Here is a 26,719-nt window from a genome sequence, read left to right on the forward strand (position 1 = left end):
TGCCTGTCAATAAGCCCCATTGGACTCGGTGGGACTTACAGCACATTCCTATGCATGTCTATTACGAAATAAGAGCCACTTCATGTTACTGTTTTCAGTGTCTAGACCTTCTCCAACCTGATGCCCTTCAGATGTGGTTGCCACCAATTCCCATCAGCCCAACCAGCACACCCTACAGTTAGGGATAATGGTTGTAGTTGGGAACATCTGGAGAGCACCAGGTTGGGGGGGGGGATGGATACAGATTGTCATTTGTTATGAAATCCATATATTTAGTACTATATGAAGAGTGACATGAGTAACTTCTGCAGGAAGCCTGATTAGATAGCCATTGCTTGTATTAGCTAATGCTGCATATAACTGTGGTAGGAAATCCATTTGTACCACTTCAAACTCTTGCAAATTGTGGTAGTAGCAACAGTAATAATGGTGCTACAATTCTTGCCCCAGCAACCTAGTTAGTTTGAAGGCAGAGAGAGGTGTTTCTTCCCCCAACAGGTTCCCCCCCTCCCCACCGAATCTTCTGCTGTAGCCATCTGTTATGTTTATGTTTCCTAACTATTAATACATAAAGGAAATTGACTTGGTGCTTTAGTAGAGACAGTAGTTCTGAAAGGATAGGGTAGTTTGTTGTGACAATACTTTCTTGGGCGTCTTGCAGTCTCAAACTCCATGTATTATACATAATGGCATTGACATGTGTGGGCCTTCCATTTGCCATAGGGAAGAATATTTATGAAAACAAGAGACTGCTAATTGACTGAAATGAATATTTTAGTTTACTGCAAATACAATGGGGCTGAATTTAATGCATTTCACATGCACAGAATAGAGATGGGCAGCCATGGTGGAACTGAAAAGATAGGATTCAGCATTGCTGCATGTATATTCCTTGATCTGCACAAGCGAAGAAGGTGAAGGAAAGAAAGCATGAACTTTTGCACCGTGTGCGGGATTCAGCATCAATGCTAGTGTTCTTTTCTTACAAGCAAGATTCTAGCTTTTGTGACTGTGGGAAAATAGGTGTAAAAATGTGTGTATCATGTCCATTGACATCTCATAAGTTAGCAAATGAACAAATCTGAGAAGCAGAGGTCATAAAGATATTTCCCACAAAATATACTCTAAAGATTTAGCTCTGATAAGGGCAAGACAAAAATAATGCAGATGTTCTTTTGTCTCCATTTCTTAGAAGCACAAGCAAAGCTCATTATTGGTTTTCGGTTAATATCCTTCCAATACACTAATGGGTGTTTTCCGGTATTTATTTATTACCTACATATTTCCGGGTATTTTCAATCTAAGCAGAGTCTATATCAAGCCACATAAATAGTTCCCCATATGTCTATCCTTACTTTGTTTGAAACACAGAGCAAAAGGACTAAATTAGTGTGGCGAATCCTGTTCCTAAGCCAAGTCCCAATCAGAAAATTAAGGTAATGAGTCAATTGAGAGCAGTTCAGTTTTAAAATAGAGATATGTGTGTGTTGGTTTGTTTTTTCCAACGAAGGAAAACTCTGCAATAATTTTATAACTAGCGATTTGCTCTCTGTGTGAAAATTATGACTTTTAACATATATACGTTCACATACAGGTTAAAGATTCCTATAGTGGCTCTCTAGCAAACTTTTGCAGAATCCCAAACAATTGCACTTAAACCATTTTCTTTCAAGGAGTAAATCTTTTCTTTCTTCCTTCCAGGGAGTAAGTCAAAGAAAAGTTTTAACACAGTGGGTGACATTTACAACCTACTCTTCTATCACCTGAAGAAATTGCAGTATTAACCTAGTTGCTGGAGGGAATAACGACTTTTAACCTGGTAATGGAAGGTTATAGTCCCCAGCCCACTATTCCATCACCCTGGAGGATGAGCAATTTAACCTCTTCTCCTATCCTTTGAGAGTATAACCTCTTCTGCTGAACGTACTTTTCCGACTCAGAAGGAAAAGATGACCTTTACCTAGTTTCTCATCATTCACAGTATGAGTCATTGTCATTTAATTAATTGTTCTAAAAGGTCATTTCTGTGGCAAAATACTGAGAACATTATATTCACAGAACTACGTTTATAAATGCAGAAAGTCATATTCTTGAACCCAACCCTAGAAAAGATAAGGACCAATGTGGTGTTTTTGAATAGTGAGCTGGTAAAGGAACAACAACGGGACGCAGGTGGTGCTGTGGTCTAAACCACTGAGCCTTGGGCTTGCCGATCGGAAGTTTGGCAGGTTTGAATCCCCATGACAGGGTGAGCTCCCATTGATTGGTCCCAGCTCCTGCCCACCTAGCAGTTCAAAAGCACGTCAAAGTGCAAGTAGATAAATAGGTACCGCTCCAGCGGGAAGGTAAACGGCATTTCCGTGTGCTGCTCTGGTTTCGGGGCTTAGTCATGCTGGCCACATGACCCGGAAAAACTGTCTGTGGACAAACGTCAGCTCCCTCGGCCTGTAAAGTGAGATGAGCGCTGCAACCACAGAGTCGTTCGCAACTGGACCTAACTGTCAGGGATCCTTTCCCTTTTTAAAGGAACAACATCAGGCGCACCCCTGCCTAGCTGTAATGTGGGGGGAAGCCACTATAATTTATCTTAACCTACCTTCTTTTGTTTATGTGAAGATACAATAGAATAACTCCATGTATAGCATTCTGACCTCTGAACTCCAGGGAGGAAGAGTGGACTATATAGCTAGTACTTTAAGAAGGAGGAGGAGGAGGTTAAATAGCAAACACATTGAAGCACAGGAGTATGGGGTGTGTTTTCTGAGAAAAGGTGGTAGTGTGCTATATTTTTATTTGCACATCTTCCCATTTGTGGAAGACACTATTCACATACAGTGGTACCTTGCTTCTCAAACTTAATCCGCTCCAGAAGTCCGTTCCAAAACCAAAGCATTCCAAAACCAAGGCACACTTTCCCATAGAAAGTAATGCAAAATGGATTAATCCATTACAGACTTTTAAAAACATCTCCTAAAACAGCAATTTAACATGAATTTTACTATCTAACGAGATCATTGATCCATAAAATGAAAACAGTAAACAATGCGCTGCAGTCACAAAAACAAGCAATCAATAGCTGAACTGGGTTCCACACAGTCACGAAAAAAGAGCTGCAAAAACAAAAACACAAAATAAACAGCAAAAACAGACAGACCTCAGCGTAACACTTAAAATGGAAGTGTGGCACTCAGATCGGAAGCGTAACACTCAAAACGGAGCATGTTCAGCTTCCAAAAAAAGTTCATAAACCAGAAGACTTACTTCCAGGTTTGCATTGTTTGGGTTCCAAGTTGTTTGAGTACCAAGGCGTTTGAGAACCAAGGTACCACTGTACACTTTTACATACTTACACCCACACATAAACAATTGGAAAAAAACAACAACTACCAAGTGTTCAGAGTAGACAGTGCATTGGAAGGAAAAAGTAGGTGAGCTGTGAAACATATTGGATAGTTTCTTACTTTTGTGATACCTAAATCATTCTATGAAGTGAATTGGCTCTCCCCTTTCCCTCACCCCCTGCCCCACAAAAAGCTTAGTGGCATCTGGTACTGCCACCTGGCCTGCGAGGGCAGGGCCCTGACTGACTCCAGCTGCAAAAGCCGGTGCTGCTGAACAGTCTCTTGGACTGGGGTGTTTTGCTGCAGGGAGGGTTGTTGCTTTTGTGGGGGGTTTTGTATCTTTATTTTAGATCTTGTTATCTTATACGTGGAACTTGCTCAGTTTGATTGTGTATTTGTGATGTTTTATTTCTTGTTTATGACTACTTTTGTTACATTGTAATTATGTATTTCGTTCATGTCGTAGGTTGCCTTGAGCATGGTTTAAACAGTGGAAAAGCAGCATACAAATAATTTTGTGTGTGTGTGTGTGTGTGTGTGTGTGTGTGTGTGTGTGTGTGTGTGTGTAAAGGAATGTCTTGTAATGAATTGTCTGACAGCATCTCTGTTGAGACACTCGTACACATAGGCTTTCTGTAGGGCAACCTTCATCCACTTTGTGCCTTCTTGAGGTTGGCTTACAACGCCCATCACCACCAACCAGCACAACCTGATGGAAGTTGTAGTCTAAAATTTAGACTACAGCTTCCATCAGGTTGTGCTGGTTGATGGTGATGGGCGTTGTAGGCCAACCTCAGGGAGGCACAAAGTTGGTGTAGGATGACGTGAGGGGTCAACTTGCCTACCTTAAGTTCAAAACACTGGTGCAGTCAGGGGAAGGCTGGTTGTTTGGTGGCACAGCATATGATTTGCATGCAGAAGGTTCAGTCTCTGGCATCTCCTGGTGGGGCTGGGAATGTCCCTTCCCTGAAACCCTAGAGAACTGTTACAAGTCAGTGCAGGATGGACCAATGGTCTGGCTCAGTATAAAGCAACTGCCTATATTCCTAGTTTACATTCGGTTATAGGTATCTTCTAACTTCATGTTCATTAAGTGTGTTAAATGTTTTTGTGAATAATTTAATAGCCAAGGAACTCTGATATCTTGGAACTTCAGGGACAAACCTACCACATGAAATGAATTAAGTTGCCAATTATTATTTATTATTTATATTGGACCTAAGAATAGACTGTGTTCTTTATGTGATTTGGCAGGTAACTCTGATTCTGGTTTATGGTTTATGTGGCTGATGGAAGGCTGACAATCATAGGAGATTGACTGATTGATGGATGAATACTTTGTCTTTCCCCTGACCCATAAATCAATAGTTGGCTTGACAGAAGTAAAATGACTGTGTGATATATTGTCGGCCTCTCGTTCTTGATTTTGGCACCCCTGAAGGCATGCCAAATTTTGCTTAATGGCTTCCCACTTTAGTTTATTTGGGGAAAGAATGCTTTTACTGTGAAAATTGGAGCAGGGCAATAATAAATGAAAATAGCTTTCACTACTACCAGAAGTATTCGATCCTGAATCAAGTAATTGGGGTAAGGTGATTGGAGACTTTGTACGCCCTTATAGAGCAATGTAAAATATTGTATCCGCAACAGACTTTAGTCTCAAAATAACCACCTCGCTGTGCTGCATTTTTTATTTTTTTGTGCAGGAAGTTGAACTTTGTCGTGTTAGCAGCCAGGAAAAGCTGGGCTTGACTGTCTGCTACCGCACGGATGACGAGGAAGACACAGGAATTTATATCAGTGAGGTAAAGTTCTGTGAGGGGGGTGGTAAAGGGGAAATAGAAATAAGCATTTCTGTAGCCTGGCTAGCAGAATTCTGACAATTTTCCAATGTAAACTGTTAGCAAACTGCCTAAACTATGCCGCCCAAGTAATATAATTGTCATTGCAGGCAAGTTTGTTTAACGTAAATGTGTCAAATGCAACATTACCATGAAGCGAATTGCCTGAAAAGTCAGAATGTTGCTTTAAAAGTTAGGTGAAACATTGTCTTAGTACTGTTAACTGGACTCTTTGAGAGAACCTGCAGCTCCTTGACAACTTTTTCTGCCTGCCTCCCACTTGCCCCTTCATTCCAGAGTTTATTCCCTCGGCTTTCTGACTTGCCTGGTGATCCTTTTCTTACTCCTTGAAGTTTATAGGATTTATTCCCTTTAATCTCGCTCCAGAACCAGAGTAGCTCTGATTACTGGGAAGAGACTGGCTCCATTCCACAAATTAAAACAATAATTCTTCTACATGCCATACTTACAGAGTTTACGAGATTCACCAAACTTCTGCTTGCTTGCTTGCTTGCTTGCTTGCTTGCTTGCTTGCTTGCTTGCTTGCTTTTCTGGTCCATACCATTTGCATGAACTACCCCTATACAAAATTGTTGACTCTGTCCACTGGTGCCATTCCAATCAATATTTTTTTTTATTGCACTGCAATAAAATTGCCTTGCCATATGCATTCTTTTTATGCTTCCTCTGTGTCTCTAACTTCTACATTCATGCTGTCTTGGAGCATTTCCTGTTTATTTGCTGCCTTTCAGCATCCTTCCTGAAGTGCTTACTCAAGTGCATACCTTAGTTAACAAGGACTCACTGTCTCTTATCTCATTAGAGTTCTTTAGAACCATTGGAGGATTTTTTTTGGGGGGGTGGGGGTACATTCATTTTAGTCAGAAGTTGTATTTCTCCTGCCACCCAGAAGCCATGGACCATGATTGGACACCTCGCCAAGTAGTTCAGAGCTGCAGAACATCAGAGAGCTCCAAGAAATGTGCTTCAATGAAATCTAGGACTTTTCCCCCCAAGGACCAGATCTCCCCCCTCCCAGGCACTGCCCCTTCCCCTTTCCCAAGGAGTAGAAAGTACTGTTTTGAAGTTAGATCTGTAATCTATATCTGGTGAAAATATTTGGTCCAAAGGCACATTCAGTTCATATGTTGAAACCATGAGGGTTTGGTCCTGCCAAGGGTCAAGATTGCTACCTGTAGAATGTATGCAGGCTGCTTGGAGATCCCCGGAGGAAGAGTGATGTATAACTATAACAAATAAAAATATAAAATATTTACAGTATTTACAAATGCAGCCTAACTGCTGGACGGTGCTTTTACACCTTTATTTACTCCCATTTTTAGCTTGTTTCCTAAAATTGGTGTACAGACCTATCCGTCCCTAGGCCTTTAGTACTGATAGTATTAAAAACTTCTGGTTGTTTTTGAAGCCCATCAAGATCCCATCATACTTCAGCAGCTGAGGTCAGTTAGGTAACTGATAAGCCTACAGTATAGGTTTCTTACTAGTTTGCAAAGATTAAAAAGAGTTCTGCTGGTTTTATCTGTCTTTGAATTTTAAAAAGTGCTCTCCTTAGCTCTGTTTTGAACCATTCTGCCTTTCCCTTCATTTGAGTGGCTGCAATTGCTCTCTTTTCATACCAGATGAAATATTTCCACAACATTTTCTCTCCAACAACACACAATATGAAAATAATACCTGTTTGGGAGGGGGAGGTATTGTCATCTTTATAAGATGTAACTTGCAAGCCGAGTGCTTAGAGAGGCTTTGCTGCAAAAAATGACTCTTAGCATGGCAAGGAAAAATAAATGGCTTCAGATTTCCATCAAGGAAAAGGTGGCCATTAGTCAAGGAACAGTTTTGCGACTCTGATAAACCTTGAATGGAGCCTTCAAGATATATTTAGGTTAAAGCAAAATTTAACTACGTAAACCAACCATTTAGTATATTGTATCAGTGTTGAAGAAAGGTAAATCATATATTGTAATGGCTTTTCTTCTTATTTTTCTTTGTGATATAAGGACTCAGAAGTCTAGCTTGATAGGTAAAGTGGCCATGCAAAACATTTTATAAAGGGTATGAACTTTTTAACACACCTAGTCTCTCCTGAGCATTATCAAGCTCCAACTCCTCTGATTTCCCCACATCTAGGGTTCTTCTAATAGTGATTTGGTTTACTTGTCTATCCCCACCGCGCCTTAAACATATGTTAAATGCAAACTTATTTTAGAACTAACTATGGCATTTCCACCTCATGTAGGTTGATCCAAACAGTATCGCTGCCCGAGATGGACGGATCCGGGAAGGAGATAGAATTTTGCAAGTAAGTAACTATGAGCATGCTTTCTCACTACGGTTCTTCAAAAACGTACAGTCCATTGTTTCTGTAGAATATTAGGCAGGCAAAATCTTGTTAAGGTACACCCAAATATGTGATTTTAGTATTTGTTTTACGACAGCTGGTTTTATCTTTTTCTGTTTTACCTTCTTGTTTTCAAATATTTATTTTATTGCTATTTTCTTATGCATATTTTACAATGGTTTATGTTAACTGCTTATAGGTTTTGTTATTGATTAATGCAGTCTATAAATATTGTATCACGCCACCCCCAATCTTCATGAGCAGTGCAAGCTTCCAGGGGGTTCCAGGTTTGGGGTGCCTGGGAGGATAGTGCCTTTAAGAAATATGGTTCATTAACACATATTTACACCTGGAAGTCTGCAATGGAGGGGATACAGAACATTATACCCCAATAGTGTCTCTCATTGCCCCTCTCGTCAGTCAGTCATGGCTCCAGGTGTCGTGGTACAGTCTCTCCTCCAATATGGTTCTGACCTCCAGTCCCCACATGGAGTTCTGGCTTCACCAGGAGCTCCTAGAGGAGTAGACTTTGTCCTCCTCCTTCTTCCCAGCACACCTCTCACCAAAAATCCAGGCCTTCTGTAAAATTACACTTTCCCCTCTCACCTCATACCCCTCCCTGTCACCTTGGTAACCCCTGTTTTTCACAGACCTGAGACCCTTCCTACGATGTGATAATGACCAGCAATCAGCACCTTTGTCTCTTAATGGCTTTCCTCTTAACTACCCTGGTCAGGAGAGGGACGCCTGTGGGTTAAACCACAGAGCCTAGGACTTGCCGATCAGAAGGTTGGCGGTTCGAATCCCTGCGACGGGGTGAGCTCCCGTTGCTCTGTCCCTACTCCTGCCAACCTAGCAGTTCGAAAGCACGTCAAAGTGCAAGTAGATAAATAGGTACCGCTCCGGCGGGAAGGTAAACGGCGTTTCCGTGCACTGCTCTGGTTCGCCAGAAGTGGCTTAGTCATGCTGGCCACATGACCCGGAAGCTGTACACCGGCTCCCTCAGCCAATAAAGCAAGATGAGCACCACAACCCCAGAGGCAGCCACGACTGGACCTAATGGTCAGGGGTCCCTTTACCTTTACCCTGGTCAGGCAGGTTTGCAGAAGCCAGCCCCAGGGATTGCTTGCCTGGCTGGTGCACTTCTGCAACATGTTTTTTCTATTCATATCCCTAATATTAGCTAGATTCTGGCATTCATTAATTTCTTGAGTTTAGGAGGGGTTACTCCCCCCCCCAAAAAAAGTATAACAATATAAATAGAATGGAAGTGGAAGCCATTCTATTCATTTTTAGCTGCCATCTCCTGGTGGTGACATCGACACATGATGGCTGACTGAGTAAGCCACAGCACTGGTTCTGGGGCTAATGGATGCTCAGAGAAGGGAGCATACAAGGGAGAGACGTGCTTCAGAGGAGCGAGGAGAAGGAAGGAAGAGCCGGGCACCGTGGACTCATGTTGCCAGGGCTTTCTGAGTAAAAAATACATTTTTAATAGAAACTATGGAGGCCCAGGAAAAGCCTGGAAGAGCTCCTACCATACTCCACAGAACAGAAACTTAAGACCACATTTCTTCCCAGCAAGCCTTTTTCAAGTCCAGTGGAAATTCTGAAGAAAATGCCCATCATGGCATTGCTGTGTTCAGCCAATGCATAACAACATTAGAAGATGGAAAGTAGACGGGTGGGATCTATAATACATGTTAGTGGCAGCATCTGTTGTCAAAAATATGAAATCAAGCATCCCTTCCCTAGTAACCTAACACTTTCCATTCCTGTCCATGGCCGCTGCTTCCCCAGCACGGGGACTGAAGCAAGCTCACACGTGCGCGAACCAATTATCCCTTTTATGCAATTTGTGCAGTTTTCCTTTTGTTGTCTGGTGATACTTGTTGATAGTAGCAAGTTGCTTCTGTACAAACAACCCTGCAACTGCTAGGCATTAATTCAGCCTTCCTGAGAGCCTGCTGGATGTTACAAGATCAATCTGATTCTATCCCACCAGGTCTTTCATTTCCTCAGGAAACATCTTTGCTGGGAAACATAGCTTTATTTCTTACTCTGCTATCAGTTCTGAGAATCAAACAAATCTCTGGAACACAATAGGATCTACAAGCTGCCTGGCTAAAACAGTCCTTGCTTTGCAGGCATATAATAAGTCGTGTTTCAGTGTGAGGGCTTCTGCAAGGATATGTTATTTTATTTCTTTGTATAGTGGGGGATATGATTTTTTATTTTCTTTTTTTGCAGTGCACACATCATATGATGGGGGGAAGGAGGGAATTCTCATATTGCATTACCTTACTTTGACTAGATGTTGGACTGATATGAATTTGCAGAGAGGGACTAAAAAGTAATGGGCCATGTAACAGATCTGAACACTGAACTGTTTTTTGAAAATGATAAAAAAAGAACAAAATTTGATGTTACGGGCATTTTTAGTTCTGTGTACACTGTGATAAAAGCAAAAAAACCCTGATGCTTAGGTAGCCCATTTCTGGTCCAGTCAAAGGCAGGTTGTTCTGGTTCAAGAAAATATTACTTATTTATATTTTAAACCATTTCTGAACTGCTTAATATTTGAAAAACTTGCTAAGTGGTATACAAAAATATGTGCAAATTTAAATCATAGTGGGCCCTACTTAGCTTTGCCAATATGCTAGCAGTTCTACGAATTCTCCACAGTGCCCCATGAGAAGCTGATAGACAGAAGCCATGTTCAATAGATTGCATATACTCAATAAAATTGGACCATGTCATATAAAACATCATTTCTTATTTCGGTTCAGTGTTCTCTTTGCAATGTTGTTAACTAATCTATAAGAATTATGTCCAATATTTGTGATACCCATGATATAAAATTGCAGATGACACCAGACTAGGAGGGATAGCTAATGCTGCAGAAGATAGAATTGGGATTTAAGATAGCATAGTGCCCCAGTCAAGGGAAGTAACAATACCACTCTATTCTGCCTTGGTCAGACCACACCTAGAGTACTACAATTTAAGGATGATACTGACAGGCTGGAACATGTGCAGAGGAAGGCAACCATGATGATAAAGGGTCTGGAAAGCAAGCCTTATGAGGAACGGTTGAGAGAACTGGGTATGTTTAGCCTGGAAAAGAGGAGAATGAGAGGAGATATCATCTTCAAATATCTAAAGGGCTGTCATATGGAAGATGGAACAAGCTTGTTTTCTTCTCTGGAGAGTAGGACCTGAACCAATGGATTCAGGTTACAGGAAATGAAATTCTGACTAAACATCAAGAAGAACTTTCTGACAGTAAGGGTTGTTTGACAGTGGAACAGATTCCCTGGGAAGGTAGTGGGCTCTCCTTCCTTGGAGGTTTTTAAGCAGAGGTTGGATGACCATCTGTCATGGGTGCTTTAGTTGAGATTCCTGCATTTTAGGGGGTGGACTAGATTACCCTTGGAGATATATCTTCCAACTCTACAGTTCTCTGGTTCTATGCTTCTATGTGTGTGGCAATGTGATATACGAGTTGGAGTCTGATCATTAAGTTTAACGGAAAATGAGTTGTGGTTAGGAGGTTCCTTTCATATTGGACAATGTGCTGGCTCAGTACCCATTCTTATGGATGAGATAACTCAGAGCAAGGGGATCTGACAATTTTATTATACAAGGTTTATGTGAAAAGAATTCTTTTAAAAGACAGGATTCTGCAGGCCAAATTCTTCTCAGGATGCTGAACTGCTTCCTTGTGTTTGTCTAATTTTCCAAATAAAATGCCATTACTACTCACTTATGCAGCCATTCCAACATGATGAAATATATAGTTGTTGGATTTTTACGTAGTTATTTTACAGGATTATGGCTGTAGTACACAACCCACTGGAGTCATGGGCACTTCCAAAAAGTCCTCGAGGAATGGCTATTCACTAGTAGAGCATCTGCTTTGCATGCAGAACGTCCCATGTTCCATCCTTGGCATCTTCATGGACAGCTTGGAGATAACCCTGCCTGGCCCCCTGGAGAGCCACTGGCAGTCAGTGCAGACAATATTGAGCTGACACAAAGCCTGCCGTAGTAGAAGGCAGCCTCCTACATCTGCCATCTGAATTTCTCTTTGGATACCGGAGTTCCAAATTATGTGGCCTTATGTCAAAGGAGGACTTACATACTTGGCATTTTCCATTGCTCCATTTTTGTTTTCCAACTTTTTCGTAGTGCAGTGCATGTGGGGGTTTCAGTTCCTCCCAGGCACAGTGTCGGTACCCAACATACTGGGTCCTTTGCTAGGGCCCACTTCCATTGAGTCCTTTGATGATGCCTGAAACTACTGCCCTGCTACTCTCCTGCATGCTCACTTACAGAATTTCCTAGCTCTGGCCAGGAGCCGAGTGAAGCTGCTCAATTCACGGCCCATTACAACACCATCACTGCTTTGAGGGATGGGCAAGGCTGGCAGATGCAACAGAAGAAGGACCAAGGAACTGTAGTGGAGAATGGTTGGCACTTACAGTGGCCCATTGGTGGCAAACTGCCCATGATGCCTTTCCCTTCCTTCCCCACAAAAAAGAATCTGGAGCCAGGCCTTCCTCCTCCAGTTCATTTGTGCCCTCTTGCTCATCCTTGTTGCTGATAAGTTCACAGTAGAAAAACACTGCAAGAAAGCAAACTTAATGTCATTGTTAGAGTGTGCTTTCTGTCTAGGGGCTTCTTGTGCGGCGTTCCTCCAAAATGCACCATGTGCATTTCTGTTTGTTGATGAAATGCCACACCAAGGTAGTCCTTCCTCATGCAGTCTTATGCACAATTGCATCAAGATTCCATTTTTGCAGTATTTTCTGAATGCAGGCATTGGCAACAGGGGCAGGAGAAAAGAGGCAAATGAACCGAGATAACTGAAAGCTGCAGCAAGCATCACATTTTATTTTAAACATCACAAATTATTTTAAACATTTTCATGATTATACTGGAATTCGGGAAATATGGCAGGCAAGTCATAGCTAATCCGTAGGAGAGAAAAAATGAAAGCATAAAAGAGCCCCTCTCCTCCATAGCTAGTCAGCATGTGGGGGGAAGATCCCTGTTTATTTATTAATTCACTCGCTCATTTATGCATTCCATTTATTAATCACCTTATTAAAATATCCCCTAGCCAATATGCAATAGATATAAAACAAAATTTAAAACTGTTTCTAAAACATTTTTCATAGATTTTGGTTGCAACCATAAAGTGAAAATGTTGAGGTCCCTTTTGAGATACTTTAACTCCTTTGAATCCATACACAATTAAGGAAGTTGCAGTAAATATATTTTCCGTATTTTTCCATGTATAAGACTATGGGTTTTTTACCAAAAAAATAGGTTTGAAATTGGGGCTCGTTTTATATACGGGTAGTGCTGAGGGGTGTTTTCTTAATTTTGAGTCCCCTAAAATAGGGGGCGTCTTATACATGGGGGCATCTTATACATAGAAAAATACGATATATTTTAAAGCATTCATACAATAAATTTATGAGTTTTTAAAAGGCAATTAGCTTCTTCATTTCATACGCTGCTGATTTGTTCTTCAGTTTCTCTGAACTGAACAGAAGATTTTAATGCTGACTTGAGAGTTCATGCACACAGGTGACTTCATATACAAACACCTGGAGGTTTGAGATGAGAGATATATTTTGGCCAAAATTATTCTTACAACCAGCCACTTTATGTTTGATGCGTCAATGCAGGTCAGGGGTAGTTGGCATGTTGCCTTCCATATTTTGCTGGATTCCAAATTCTTTCAGCCCCAGTCAATTTGTCCAGTGGTCAGGGAAGATGGGGGTTGCAGCCCAAGAACAACTGGAGAGCTCTACATTGGCAGCTCCCAATTAATCCAAAATTAAATTTGCTAATTTCAGTTTCAGATGTCGTAAATGTTTCATGCATTTTTTTTCTTTTTCTCCCCGCCATGACTGTAACTCTGTTCAGACATTCTTTCCCCCTCCATAATCACCACTGCACATCTGGAAGCAAAGTGGCATGTTCCCTAGCTCTACTCTTTTATGTGTGTGTCACTGTTGCCTCTGCGCATTGGATGACTGCGGGAATAGCAGTAGTGGTGCAGTGGAGGGGGACTATGCCCACCTGCCCCCATCACATGATAGTACTCATGTGAGGGAAGACACCTTGAAAAAGGCTTGTGAAGAAAGCAAATGGAAAGATAAGATATGGGGAAAGGTTGGCTGCGCTGCATAAAGATACTGCAATATTCTCTGCTAACGCTCACATAAGAAGAATGGTTTGAATTTCAAAGATGAGCAGTTTTGTATTTTGTTCATCTGGTCCCTGGATTTGCTGCCAAACCCACTAAGAAATACTTAACACTGGCCACTGTTTGGCATTATCACAAAGTTGTGCTTAGAAAGTTAAAAAGCAACAACTGTAGATTCACTTTTAAGTGTGCACAGCATACATGATTGCTCAGAAGTCCCAATGTGTTCCATGGGGTTTTCTCCCTAGTAAGGGTGTATGGGATTTTCAGCCTCTAGTATGAATTTTGGCACCCAGTGTGTGTGTGTGTGTCCGTCCATGTGTGTTGGTGCGCACACACAAATATCAAATGATTAAATGAACCAGCAATCAGCAGTGGCCTGTAAGTATTGCCTGGTGAGAGATAATGCTGTAGACCTCTAATTGGCTCTCTCTAAGCTTCCAGTATGACTGATTTCAGCTGTAGTATTACCAGTCTTGCTTCCACCAGCACTATTATCTCAGACTGACACTTCCATTACTCTGAACAGAGAAAGATGAACGTCACCTGTCAAGGGCTGGTTAATTGTGTTGCTAGATGTATGTTGCCAGGGCGCAGGTTGGACATTTATGAACATAACTGCTTCCTCTGATGTCCGCCATCCTTCAACGATCGATATGGCTCTTACAGTAAGCGCATAATTGAGTGAAGGCACTTACCACTGAGGGGGCTGAAGATGAGCCCATTGTGTGAGCTTCATTGTCCATACATTTGCCACAAATGAGCTGGTATTTGCTCTATATTGTGTGTTGCGCTGTGGAAATGGAAACTAATGTGCCACTTTCATTTGTTTTATAGATAAATGGCCAAGATGTCCAGAACCGGGAGGAGGCAGTGGCATTGCTCTCCAGCGACGAATGCAAGAAAATTGTGCTGCTGGTAGCAAGACCAGAGATGCAGGTTAGAGTAAATAGATGCATTGAGAATGAGGGTGGTTCGCAGGGCACATACATTCACTGCCATCCGCAGATAATGAACAGCTGGCGGGGAAATGACAACACAGAAGTTCCTGTCAGAATGGAGAAAATGAGAATAGATGGCCTTTACTGTTTTGTAGCTGCAGATGCAAAGTTAAAGGGAGCTTGAATACCACTGTACTAGCTGAATGAGCCTTTAAAATCATACATACCTATAAGAACGCAGCTGATTGTCTAGTAGAATACACAACCAAACACAAAGAAATATTGAAATTGCCCATATGCAGCAGAAAATGCATGTTGATTTCTCATATGATCTAAGTTGGTCTGAAATTCCAATATGGGCTGCTTTTCTGATTTCCACATATTTCCAGAATATTTATAAGTACAAGGAAGTTTCACTGCACAGCAAACCAAGTATTAAACTGTACATGGAATTACAATATCATGTTCACACACAGTTTGGAACTAATCGTATTTTTGAAGGTCTGTAGCAAATATGAATAACCATCATTCATTGACTGAAAACAGTTCTGCTGCTTTGTGAAAACGTTTCCATATTTTGGAAGGCAGAGTTAGTATGCAGATTCCTAAAAGGAGGAGGGAGAAAAGTGGAAGAAAAACACCTAGTTGTACTTCCTTTTATATCCTGCTACAAAGCAAAAAGGACGTTCTGTTGCCCCTGTTGTATCCATCTGTCTTTGGTTCAGGCAAAGTTGGTTATATTGCCACTTGTTTCTTGTGTTATTGATCTGATATTTTTCAGCACTGGTAACTGCACAATCTCTATAAATTACATTGAATAAATGTAATTCAATGTCACCTGAAAGCCTTCCTTTGACTAGTGTAGTTATAGAGGATCACAGTTCGAAGCATATATTTCCTTTATAGTCTTACACATTCTAAATGGTGCTGATAAAAGCAGCTGTATAGTATGGCAGAGGAAAGCAATTCACCTCAGGTTTATGTAGCTTGGCTGTGGCTCTTGTAGGCTTAGATAACTTTCTGAAACTATAAATGGCTTGCTGAAACATTCTGCTTATAGGCTCTTAAGGGGTTTTATATCAGTGATGCATCTGTCTTTCGGGATTCAGTTGTACAACAAACAATGACTACCTGGGGCCTAGCATTAGTCTCTTCTTGCCTCTCTTGTGCGGATAAAACGGTCAAGGGAAAAGAAAAGATGTTATCCTAATTTGCAACGCATATCTGGAAGGCATTGGTTTCCAAGCTTCTTGGTTAGGCACAGAAATTATCAAGGCACAGAAGTGACCGAGAAAGTACAGCAATGACACATCCAGACATAGTGTTTTATGGATATACAATTTGCAGTCAAGTACAAATCACCCATTTCAGCCCTTGCTTATTGCTAGCAAAATTTGCATGGCCATCATGGTTGTGGTTGATACAAAATAACGGTTGTGGTTGATACAAAATAACAAAAGTAGCTCTAAATTCCCGCAATGGGACTGCACATCCTGTTACAGTTACTGTTTCAACCATGCTAATTCTGCCAGGAGTGGGATCTAGAAGCACTTTTGATGTGGTGTAATGGTTAGAGTATTGGACTAGGGCTGGGGAGACCCATGTTTAAATCCCAATTCAGCCATGAAGTTCTCTGGGTGGTCTTGGACCATCCTCTCAGTGTAACTTAAGTGTGTATAGAACTACACCCTAAATTAAGCATGTGACTAAGTACTTGCATTGTCTGAAGTCAAACACTGACTTAGGCTGCAATCCTATGCACACATACCTGGGAGTAAGTCCCACAAAACTCGGTGGAGCTTACATTTGAATAGACATTCATAGGATAGTGCTGTTAAAAAGCTAAGCTCAGAATATAAGCACTGTAAATATATACATGTATATAATCTTTATAAAATATTGCTGTTTTGAATTTCTATATTTGCCTGTGAGCTCAGATTTGTAGGTAATTAGTAATTACAATCTTTGACATAGAAATGATGTTCTAGATCGATGTTTTGAAGGAGGGCCATCACTGAGAGTAATTTTTTATTTTTTTATTTTGCAGTATTGTAAATTTTCATTTTCTCATACATGTATTTTAGCAAAGAAAAAACCCCACCAATGTTTATATAATAATCATTAAGATATTCTTGCCTAATCTAAGACAAGAGTATTATGAGTAAGTCAGCTACATATTTTCCTATTATTCTTCCCAAGCTATCATTCACCATTCAGTGACAATACAATGAAAGTTATGGATATAGAGGGTTAGACGTGGAGATTGGAAATTGCCCTATTCTGATTATGTGCATCTGAACTAACGATTTAAAAACCAGGAAATGTGTCCCATGTCTCTACATGCTTTAGGTTTTCTTTCAGTAAAATAAAAAAGCAAGTTAAGGCACATTAAGGATCTAGTAGAATAAAACTGTTGTTAACAAAGTAGTTTCTGACAAATAGGAAGCAACCAGCAGCAAATATGATTAATCTGATATCCATTACAATTCTTGTCTAATATCCATGCCCTGGAGGGATGTGGGTGGCGCTGTGGGTTAAACCACAGAGCCTAGGACTTGCCGATCAGAAGGTCGGCGGTTCGAATCCCCACGACGGGGTGAGCTCCTGTTATTCAGTCCCAGCGCCTGCCCACCTAGCAGTTAGAAAGCACGTCAAAGTGCAAGTAGATAAATAGGTACCACTCTGGCGGGAAGGTAAACGGCATTTCCGTGCGCTGCTCTGATTCGCCAGAAGCGGCTTAGTCATGCTGGCCACATGAAGCTGTACACCGGCTCCCTCGGCCAGTAAAGCGATATGAGCGCCACAACCCCAGAGTTGGTCACAACTGGACCTAATGGTCAGGGGTCCCTTTACCTTATATCCATGCCCTGAACTTGAAACAGGGACAATCTAACTCCTGAGTGCCTACTTCTGAATCCAGCAAGGATGGCTGGATTTATTTACCGAAAACTCTTTCAACTTATCCAATTGATACGAAGAATATTGACACTAGTATTCCTCTTTCCTACTATATGTATTCTCCCCCCCCCCCCCCCAGCTTTCTACACAGAAAAGTTTACTCAGATGCACACAGAAAATGCTCTGGGTTATATTGCCCAGAATTGACTTCATTCTGTTTTAGGCAAGTTAGTTTACCAACATATTTTAAAGTAGTACTTCCTGATTTATTTATTTAAAAAAGGCATCCCTAAGGAACAGCTGGAAAACAAAACATGCCTTAAAGGCACATTGTCAATCAATTACTCTTTTGTTGTAGTAGTTGTTGTGGTTGTAGCTGCTGCTGCTGCTGCTGGAAGTTTACCTGAGAAATCAATAAGACAAATGTGATTGAAATACACAATGAGGATGTTGTTGCGGTTCAGGCGGTGAGGCATAACACTGGGGTGGAGGTTGTTAGGGAGAAAGAAGCCAATTGTCTCATGGCCATATATTAGTATCTCTGGATTCTTTTAAGCTGGTACCCTTAGAAGTAAAGAACATGACAGCTTCGGTATTATGCAGTATGCCTTCTGCACATTTTGAAAGGAAATGATGTTCTGTGCATGCAAGCCTCCTCATTATGAGAGAAAATCGGTGATATGTTTCAAAAAGGGATAAAAGGCCTAAGAGTCCAATTTTTTTAATGATCATTTTTCCCCCCTCTGCCTTTTTGAGAGATGAGCTCCAAGACCACAGTATTCCAAAGAGAGTCATTATGATAAAAAAAGAACTAGTCAGGCATTGCCATTTGGGTTTACCTTATTTTAGCATGCATTCCCCACTAACCGAAAGTAATGTACTAATATATTCTTTACAGCTGGAAGAAGGATGGCTGGATGATGAAAGGAACGAATTCATAGAGGAGTTAAACTTGGAAATGTTGGAAGAACCACCTAATGAAGCAGTGCAATACGCAGGCAATGAAGTGGAGCAGGTAGGCTTGACACAGAACGCAGAGTCTGAAATGTTACTAGGTTCACGTTTTTAATAAACAAGGAATCAAATGATAAATTTAGAAATTTTGTTCCTAGGCTTCGGTAGAGCGTTGCCATTAACATGCCACAAATAGTGACAAATGAGGGGGGTTCTAACTGCAGTATAAGACGAAATGTGAGGAGGAGGAAGGTCAGGATTTTAATACATTTTTGCATCCCTATTATTTTACTTTCCCACCAGATTAATTTGGTTTGCCCACTCCCCTCCTTCCTAAGCAATGCCCTGCCAATTCACAAACATTTGTCTTCTCTTTGTTTTACTCAGCATTTGCACATTCCATCCCTCCAGCCACTAAGCCCTGATATATTCCACAACCTCACACACACAAAAAGCTCAGAACCAAAAATGATTTCCACACACACAGGCCTGGATATCATGGGGGTGAGCAAGTTTCAGTTGTTTGGTCCCATTCCTTTGCCTCAGAAGTCTTCAGTGAGAGCTGGTGCCAACAGGGGAAGACTTGCTGAGTGAGGTTTGGTTTCTTGTCCCCATCCCTTTGCCTCTGGTGTCTTCAATGAGAGCTCTTGCCTAGTAGAGAAATAATAATAATATTTTTTTAAAAAAAGTATTTATACCCCACCCTCCCCACTTAAAAAACAAGATTAAAACACAACATTAAAACATTAAAATGCAGCCTCATCACAGGAGGAGAAAGGAAAAAAGAAAGAGGGGGAGGGAATCAAATGGATTCTAAGCCAAAGGCCAGGCGGAACAACTCTGCGGAAAGAAATCAGATCCCACAGGGCCCTGGTCTCATGAGACAGAGCGTTGCACCAGGCCGCCGGAGCCAGCGTTGAAAAGGCCCTGGCCCTGGTTGAGGCTAATCTGATTTCCTTAGGGCCCAGGACCTCTAGGGTGTTGCTATTTATGGACCTTAAGGTCCTCCGTGGGGCATACCAGGAGAGGCGGTACCATAGGTACGAGGGTCCTAGGACAAGGAAAGACCAAGAGTGAGGGCAGGATAAGAAAAAGTAAATGTGGCTCCATATAAGCACAGGGTTGCTGTTGTTCCTGATACTGGACTTGAATTTGATTTTATTGTGAGAATATTTTGCAAGCCATTTTAGAGCTTCTTGAGGCTATAGAACAGGGTAAATAAGCTAAATAAAATGATGCTGAAGATTGGCTAGTGACAGTGTAGCGCTTTTAATCTTCTTGAAAGATCCTGCATAGAGATTAATAAATGCAGTGGTGGAACTAGCTCATGTCTTCTCAGTGGTAATAAATACTGCTGAATTAGAGTCAGTTCACCCAAATCCTATTAGCTTAATCAAAGGCACTTTTTCTCTTTCAGTTCTGCATTCTCCCACAAACCTTCATAATGTGGGTTAATTAGTGACATGAAGCATTGAGATTTGCACCCATAAAGAACAATTAATACGACATGTTCTGTGCTGAAATTGTTCATTTTGAACAAAGAAAGGAATCAACCGGTTACACTGTAAGACATAGCTCTTGTTATTCAGTCTTACTGCGTCACATTCACCACACCAATGCTTGCCAGTTAAGAGGCGGACCTTAACTCTGGAATGCATATTTACCCTGTTGTTCTTTTTACACCCCTTGGCAACAGGGTTGTTGTTTTTTAAAATGTAGTTGAAGTTAACAATGCCTTTTTAAAAAGCGGCTCCCTCAGCTGCTCTCTAAGATTGGTCATAGCATGTTTGTGAGGGAATTTAGGAAAACTGTAGCTTGCCCAGCACGAGAAACAGAATCAGGGCTGGGATAATCCCTTTTCCCCCCTCTGAGGGCAGCATTCCCTCAGAGGTAGTCTGTTGGGGACTGCATAGCAGTGATGGGCAGAGCCAAACTGTGCAGGTCACTTTCCTTCATGCCCAGCAGCCTGCCAGGGAAGGGAGAACCCACTCTTTTCAGAGGTTAAGGCTGGCCACTTGCATGGAGGAGCTACCCCCATGACACACACACCACCTTCCATTGACCCTTTTTTCCTTTTTCCTCTCCTACCCTCCTGTGTTTCCAGTCTCCTCATCCCCATTAAATTAGGACAAGGCCCACGTTTGGTCTTTGGGGCCCCAGGTTACCAACCCCTGCTCTATATAGTGATAGATGCCAGGCATGAAATTAGCATTACAGAGGAATCTTTTTTTCTGTGTATGGCTGCTGATGTTTGCACTGACCCACACTGCTCATTCCCTGGGAGAGACAATGTGCAACACACCTACTTTTAATCCCAAAGATTGACAGGTATTTAACAAATTGCCTCTGATGTATCAAGTTCAAGCTGAGCAATGGCTGTGGTTGGGCTAGGATCTATACAGCAGATTTCATCTGGACCTCATTAATTGTTGACTTCAAAATGTAGTCACAGTATAGAATCAACAACTGTAAATTGAGACATCTGGAGGGAGAGAGTCTTATGTATGATAGACAACTGTGGGTCAGGTCTCCAACAGGCTAATATCAAGGCTGAGCCCTAGAACTTACAGATATATACGAACCATTTATCATACACATAGAGTATTCCTCATAGTGGAAAACAGGCCAAAGGCCATGTCTTAAGGCAAACTTTAGATTCTACCATTCTCATTTTAGAAACTTTAACATTCTTGCTTGCTGAAAATTGTACAACATGGGAGGGAACATTAGAATTATAGCTCAGCTATAATATCAGCAAACACATGGGTAATCTGTCAAGCACTCATTGAGAATCCTAATGACAGACACACTAAGGCATCAACGTAGTGGCTCAGAACTGGCCAGGTAGACCCTTCCGTCAACTTTTTGATTTCATTTTTAGTTTAGTTTACACTCCAACACACTTTAATTGCTTTTATTCTAACTGTTGTGACCTATTGGCATCAATTTATTCTAACAACTGTGCATAAAAGACTAGCTGGTAGGCTTGTGCTCTTGAAGGTAATAATGAGGCTTTATGTGTATGTCACTAATTCCCCTGCCTTGTCCATCATTGTCTGTCTAGGTAGAGGGAAAATAGCAATTACTAACAGTGTAGCCTCATAGAGTTTTGTTTCCTGTTATGGGTACCCTATATTTTCCCACATCGTGTTTTATTATTACTAGCCATTATGCTTAATTGTGTAATTACACCTCTTAAAGGAGAAAGCACATTTGCCTGGTGCTGTGTGCACTTAGATTTATTGTAAATAGACTACGCGCACTTTGGATGAAAATTGTGTAAGGGAAATGGGACAAAATGACTTCACTATTTAGTTGTGGGGGGCGGAGTGGGAGAAAACATGCCCCTCTTCACTGCTCTGACACATAATGCTGTTAGCATTAGAGGTGAAATAAATAGGTGCAGTTAATGGAGGGTGAGTTAAAAGGGATCCACAAAAATGTTTGACATAATGGCCAAAGAAGGCAGACCATTTTGTTTTAACTATATGGGAGACTAGAGTTTAACTAGACGTTTTCCAAAGGAAAATACAGTGACACATATAATCCCCTTACTGGTATATTCGAAATGGAGAACCTCTATTAGCAATTTTCTACAAAATCATTAGGAGTGCAGCAGATGAGAGCAAGAGATACTGTGTGTGTGTGTGTGTGTGTGTGTGTGTGTGTGTGTGTGTGTGTAAGTAAAAGACATTATCTGGACTGCCAACCACCAATGACAAATACATCCTCTACAAATTTGGCAGACAAACTACCTTATTGGGCCCTCAGCCTATGACACCCGAGTCAGCTATACAGAATTACTGCCAACTGCATGCCACAATTATAGCTAGCATTTGAAATAGACATGCTTCTTAGCAGAGCACACCATGGTGCCAGTTTCTACTGGTACAGAGCCAGTGTGAACACTAATATCTGTTATAATAGCACCCAAGGTACAAATAGTATTCCCATCACTGTGGATGGCATTCCTAGTATAATTTGAAATTCATCAATAGGGATAAGGTGGTGGTAATCCACCAGGGTCAATTTCTGTTAAGGGTTGCTGATGATGTTGTTTGGCTGGTACATGTTATTGCAAACCTTTCTTGGCTTTTATTCTGCCAGTGCAATACAGGCACGCACATGTATGTATGTATGTATGTATGTACAGTGGTACCTCGGGTTACATACGCTTCAGGTTACAGACTCCGCTAACCTAGAAATAGTCCTTCAGGTTAAGAACTTTGCTTCAGGATGAGAACAGAAATCGCACTGCAGCGGCGTGGCAGCAGCGGGAGGCCCCATTAGCTAAAGTGGTACCTCAGGTTAAGAACAGTTTCAGGTTAAGAATGGACCTCCAGAGCGAATTAAGTTCTTAACCCGAGGTACCACTGTATATGTAAATGTATATGTATTTGGCAGCTGGATATGCAGTCTTGCACAAGCTAAGAGGAGAGAGGAATATACAGAACATGAACATGCATTGAATGCATATCCAAGTCAAATATCTTCTAGCACAGTGTTCTTTTCAGTGATATGTATGCCCTGTAGTTATTTATGTTCCCAGAGTGGTTGATAGAGTAGGAAAAAATTGTTATTATAGTAAAACACAGCAACTAGCACCATTTTTCTAGAAAAAGAGGTACTGGAACTCACCATGAACACCTTTCTCTTTCTCTTAGAATGGCAATGGCACTCACCTGAGAGGTGCCGGAACTGAGTTTCAGCAAGTTCTGGTTGGGGAAAAAGCCCTGATAGTAACTAACACAGAAAATACTATCCACCTACAATAGTCCATGCTGGGTTTTTTTCCCCATACCCCACTGGCATTGTTAACTGTTGTTAACTGTTGTACAGCAGGCTTCTGAGATGTTTGGAACTTGCAGAAGAAGCTCTTCTGCAGATTGCAGATACTGGGGTATATAAAGCAAAAGGTGGCCCTATTAAGTAACCTAATCCTGAGCTGCATAGGCCTTATTTGTTAGTACCAACACTTTGGACTAGGCCCTGTAGCAAGTTGGCAGCATTAAAGGAGGCCATGGAGCAGGGCTGGAGAGGGCTTTGGCCTGGGAAGAGGGAGTGTGGCTTTAGGGGTGGCTTGGAGAAGTGGTCTGAAGGGCTGCATTCAAGACATGTTGATGGAAATGTACATGTCAATCAGTTGGGGGGTTTTTTGGTCATCGTAGCAACTCTTTAACTTAGATCGCTATTATTCACATGCTATACAGAAAGAAGAACAAAGGCTATGACAATGTGATTTGTCTGAGGTCACATCAGTAAATCCATAACTGAGCCAAGGTTTGAATGCAGCTGTTCCTGTTCCAAATTCAAAACTCTCTCTCTCTCCCATTTGCACAGGAGCATGTTCATTTCCACAAGTATGCAGGTGCTGCCAGCAGTGTAATAATAAATTTATTCATTTGTACCCCACCCATCTGACTGGGTTGCCCCAGGCACTAGCATTTATAAAAACACAATAAAACATTTTTTTAAAAAATTCACTATACAGGGCTGCCTTCAGATGTCTTCAGAAAGTTGTGTAATTGTTTATCTGTCTGACATCTGATGGGAGGGTGTTCCACAGGGTGGGCGTGACTACACAGAAGAGAACTTGATTTAAGATATTTAATTTAATACCTGTGATAAAGATTAATTGTGGGCCGTTTTGATTTTATAGCCCAAAAAGCACGAAGAGGAAGACGGCACAACAGATACTGCTACCTCATCATCTAACAACAACGAGAAAGACAGTGGGGTGGGCCCCACCGACGAAAGCCAGCGCAACGACGAGAGCTCAGAGCAAGAAAACGCACCAGAAGGGCAGAACAAGCCGACCCCAGAGACCCAGCAGGAACCGAGGCAGAGCCCGGACACTCTGGGAAGCCTCGAGCTCCAGTGCAACAAGAGCGTAGTGTCTGGGGAATACATTGAGTCTGATTTTGTTGGTAACCAGGAGGAGGACTGCGAAAGGTTTCGCCAGCTGCTGGAACTCAAGTGTAAGATCCGAAAGCATGGCGAGTATGACTTGTATTACTCAAGCAGTACCATAGAGTGCAACCGAAGGAAAAAGGATGGGGTGGAGCATGAGCTGCAGCTGCTCAATGAGGAACTGAGGAACATTGAGCTCGAGTGTCAGAGCATCATGCAGGCTCACCGGCTTCAAAAAGTGAAAGACCAGTACGGAGACATTTGGGCACTGCAGGGTGGTACGTTCAGGAATTATAACACCAGTATAGACCTTCCAGGGGGTAAACTGGACGACATCATCGAGCACCCAGAGAAATCGGACAAAGACAGTTCCAGCGCTTACAACACAGCAGAGAGCTGCAGAAGCACTCCGTTGAATGTGGAGCGATCCCCTGACAGTTCTCTCCAGCGGATGATTAGCATCACCAATAGGAAAAACCTCAGGAGTACCCTTGTGGCTAACCAGTTGTCTTCGAGGCAGAGTGGCAGGGAGACAACACCAAACAAAACCAAAGCTGCTGAACAAAACAGTTCTGTTGAGGAGAAGGAAACGGTTTCAGAAAGTAGCAAATCGACAGAGCAAGAAAGGCAGAGCCCCGAGCAGATTCCTTATTTGTCCCCATATCATGGCTCCTCATACAGGTATGGGAATATCCCTGCACACGCTAAGCATTATCAAAGCTATATGCAGCTGATACAGCAGAAATCTGCTGTGGAATATGCCCAGAGCCAGCTCAGCCTAGTGAACATGTGCAAAGATTCGCAGAAGTGTGCGGAGCCCAAGATGGAGTGGAAAGTGAAAATAAGGAGCGACGGGACGAGGTATATCACCAAAAGACCTGTAAGAGACAGAATCCTGAAGGAACGTGCCTTAAAGATTAAAGAGGAGCGCAGCGGGATGACAACGGATGATGATACAATGAGCGAAATGAAGATGGGTCGTTACTGGAGCAAAGAGGAACGGAAGCAGCACCTGGTGCGAGCCAAGGAGCAGAGGCGGCGGCGGGAATACATGATGCGTAGCAGACTAGAGTGTCTTAAAGAGAGCCCTCAAAGCAGCAGTGAGGGCAAAAAGGAAATTAACATCATTGAACTCAGTCACAAAAAGATGATGAAAAAGAGGAACAAGAAGATCTTGGATAACTGGATGACTATCCAGGAACTTATGACACATGGTGCTAAATCTCCGGACGACACAAAAGTACACAATGCTTTTTTATCGGTTACTACAGTATGAATATGTCTATTCTGGGGGGGGAAAGTCTACTACCAGTTTCGGTAGAGTACAATTGCCTCGTTCAAAGTGGCATTTTTTTATATATTTTGTGACTGTTTATAGTTTGATCTTTTTTGTAAGCAAATTACTTGGTAAATTTACATTTGGTTTTTCATACAATAGTATTTTCGTTAACTGGTAATTTTGCAGTCTTTCTTTACTCTGCAATATATTCATAATATTGATTTCTATTTTAAGGAAAAAGCAAAACTTAAAAAGGATGAACTGATTACTTTCGTACCCAATTTTATGTACTGGAAGTTAAAAACCGGGTCTTTTTCTCTAGATTTCTTTTTTAATACTTTACTAAAAACTACAATGCCAAAACAAAATCCTTTCTACCTTACTCTTGCTTTTTGGCAGTTTAAATTTTTTAACACTGTATGTTCTGTCTGTTTCTAAACCACATGCCACATCTCCTCATGAAGCTCAAGAACTGCATTTTATCCAACAGCACATTGTACAGTAATTTTTAAATTGCAATTGTCTTTGTCCAAGTAAAGTGTTGGTAAGAAACTCTTCAGTGATATGTTAATAGCATTGGTTGTGTAGCTAGGTGATATGTGGTATTTGTGAAGACTGAAGAGAAATAAATTATTTCTTATCTTTAAGAAAAATGATCAAGGGCTCCTTTGATTTTAATTTAAATTCCACTTGCGTACGTGATATTTGAGAACTCTGCTTAAAATGTCAAATATGTGAACTAGTTTATGAGCATTCCTATGAATGCTTATTTACTCTCCCAGTTTTTCAGCAGATTTTCTATAATATTGCTGGGTTGTGCTGATTATTTTAAGGCAGGAGCCCCAGTAGTTAGTTTTGCATCAGAAAAAGGGTCAGTTGTTGCTTCTGGTGATTGTGGACTCGGTACTCAACCTACAGTTGTTGTGTGGTATATGAAACAGTGCATATAGTTTTTCTAGGTCTTAAAACC

The 26,719-nt window shown here is 41.5% G+C and overlaps 1 protein-coding gene across 3 annotated transcripts in view; it reads left to right on the forward strand.

Moving 5' to 3' along the window:
• Nucleotides 1–26,405, forward strand: part of PDZRN4 (PDZ domain containing ring finger 4) — a 218,020-nt gene extending 191,615 nt beyond the window's left edge. For all 3 annotated transcript variants that reach the window (XM_028746972.2, XM_028746974.2, XM_028746973.2), the window contains 5 exons: nt 5,048–5,146; nt 7,443–7,505; nt 14,605–14,706; nt 18,505–18,621; nt 24,220–26,405. In XM_028746972.2, coding sequence (XP_028602805.2) covers nt 5,048–5,146; nt 7,443–7,505; nt 14,605–14,706; nt 18,505–18,621; nt 24,220–25,746 — 1,908 coding nt within the window. In that variant the 3' untranslated portion in view covers nt 25,747–26,405. The remainder of the gene's footprint in view (nt 1–5,047; nt 5,147–7,442; nt 7,506–14,604; nt 14,707–18,504; nt 18,622–24,219) is intronic.
• The last annotated feature ends 314 nt before the right edge of the window (nt 26,406–26,719 follow it).

The sequence above is a fragment of the Podarcis muralis genome, chromosome 10 (genome assembly GCF_964188315.1).
Source record: "Podarcis muralis chromosome 10, rPodMur119.hap1.1, whole genome shotgun sequence".
Taxonomy (NCBI): Eukaryota; Metazoa; Chordata; class Lepidosauria; order Squamata; family Lacertidae; genus Podarcis; species Podarcis muralis.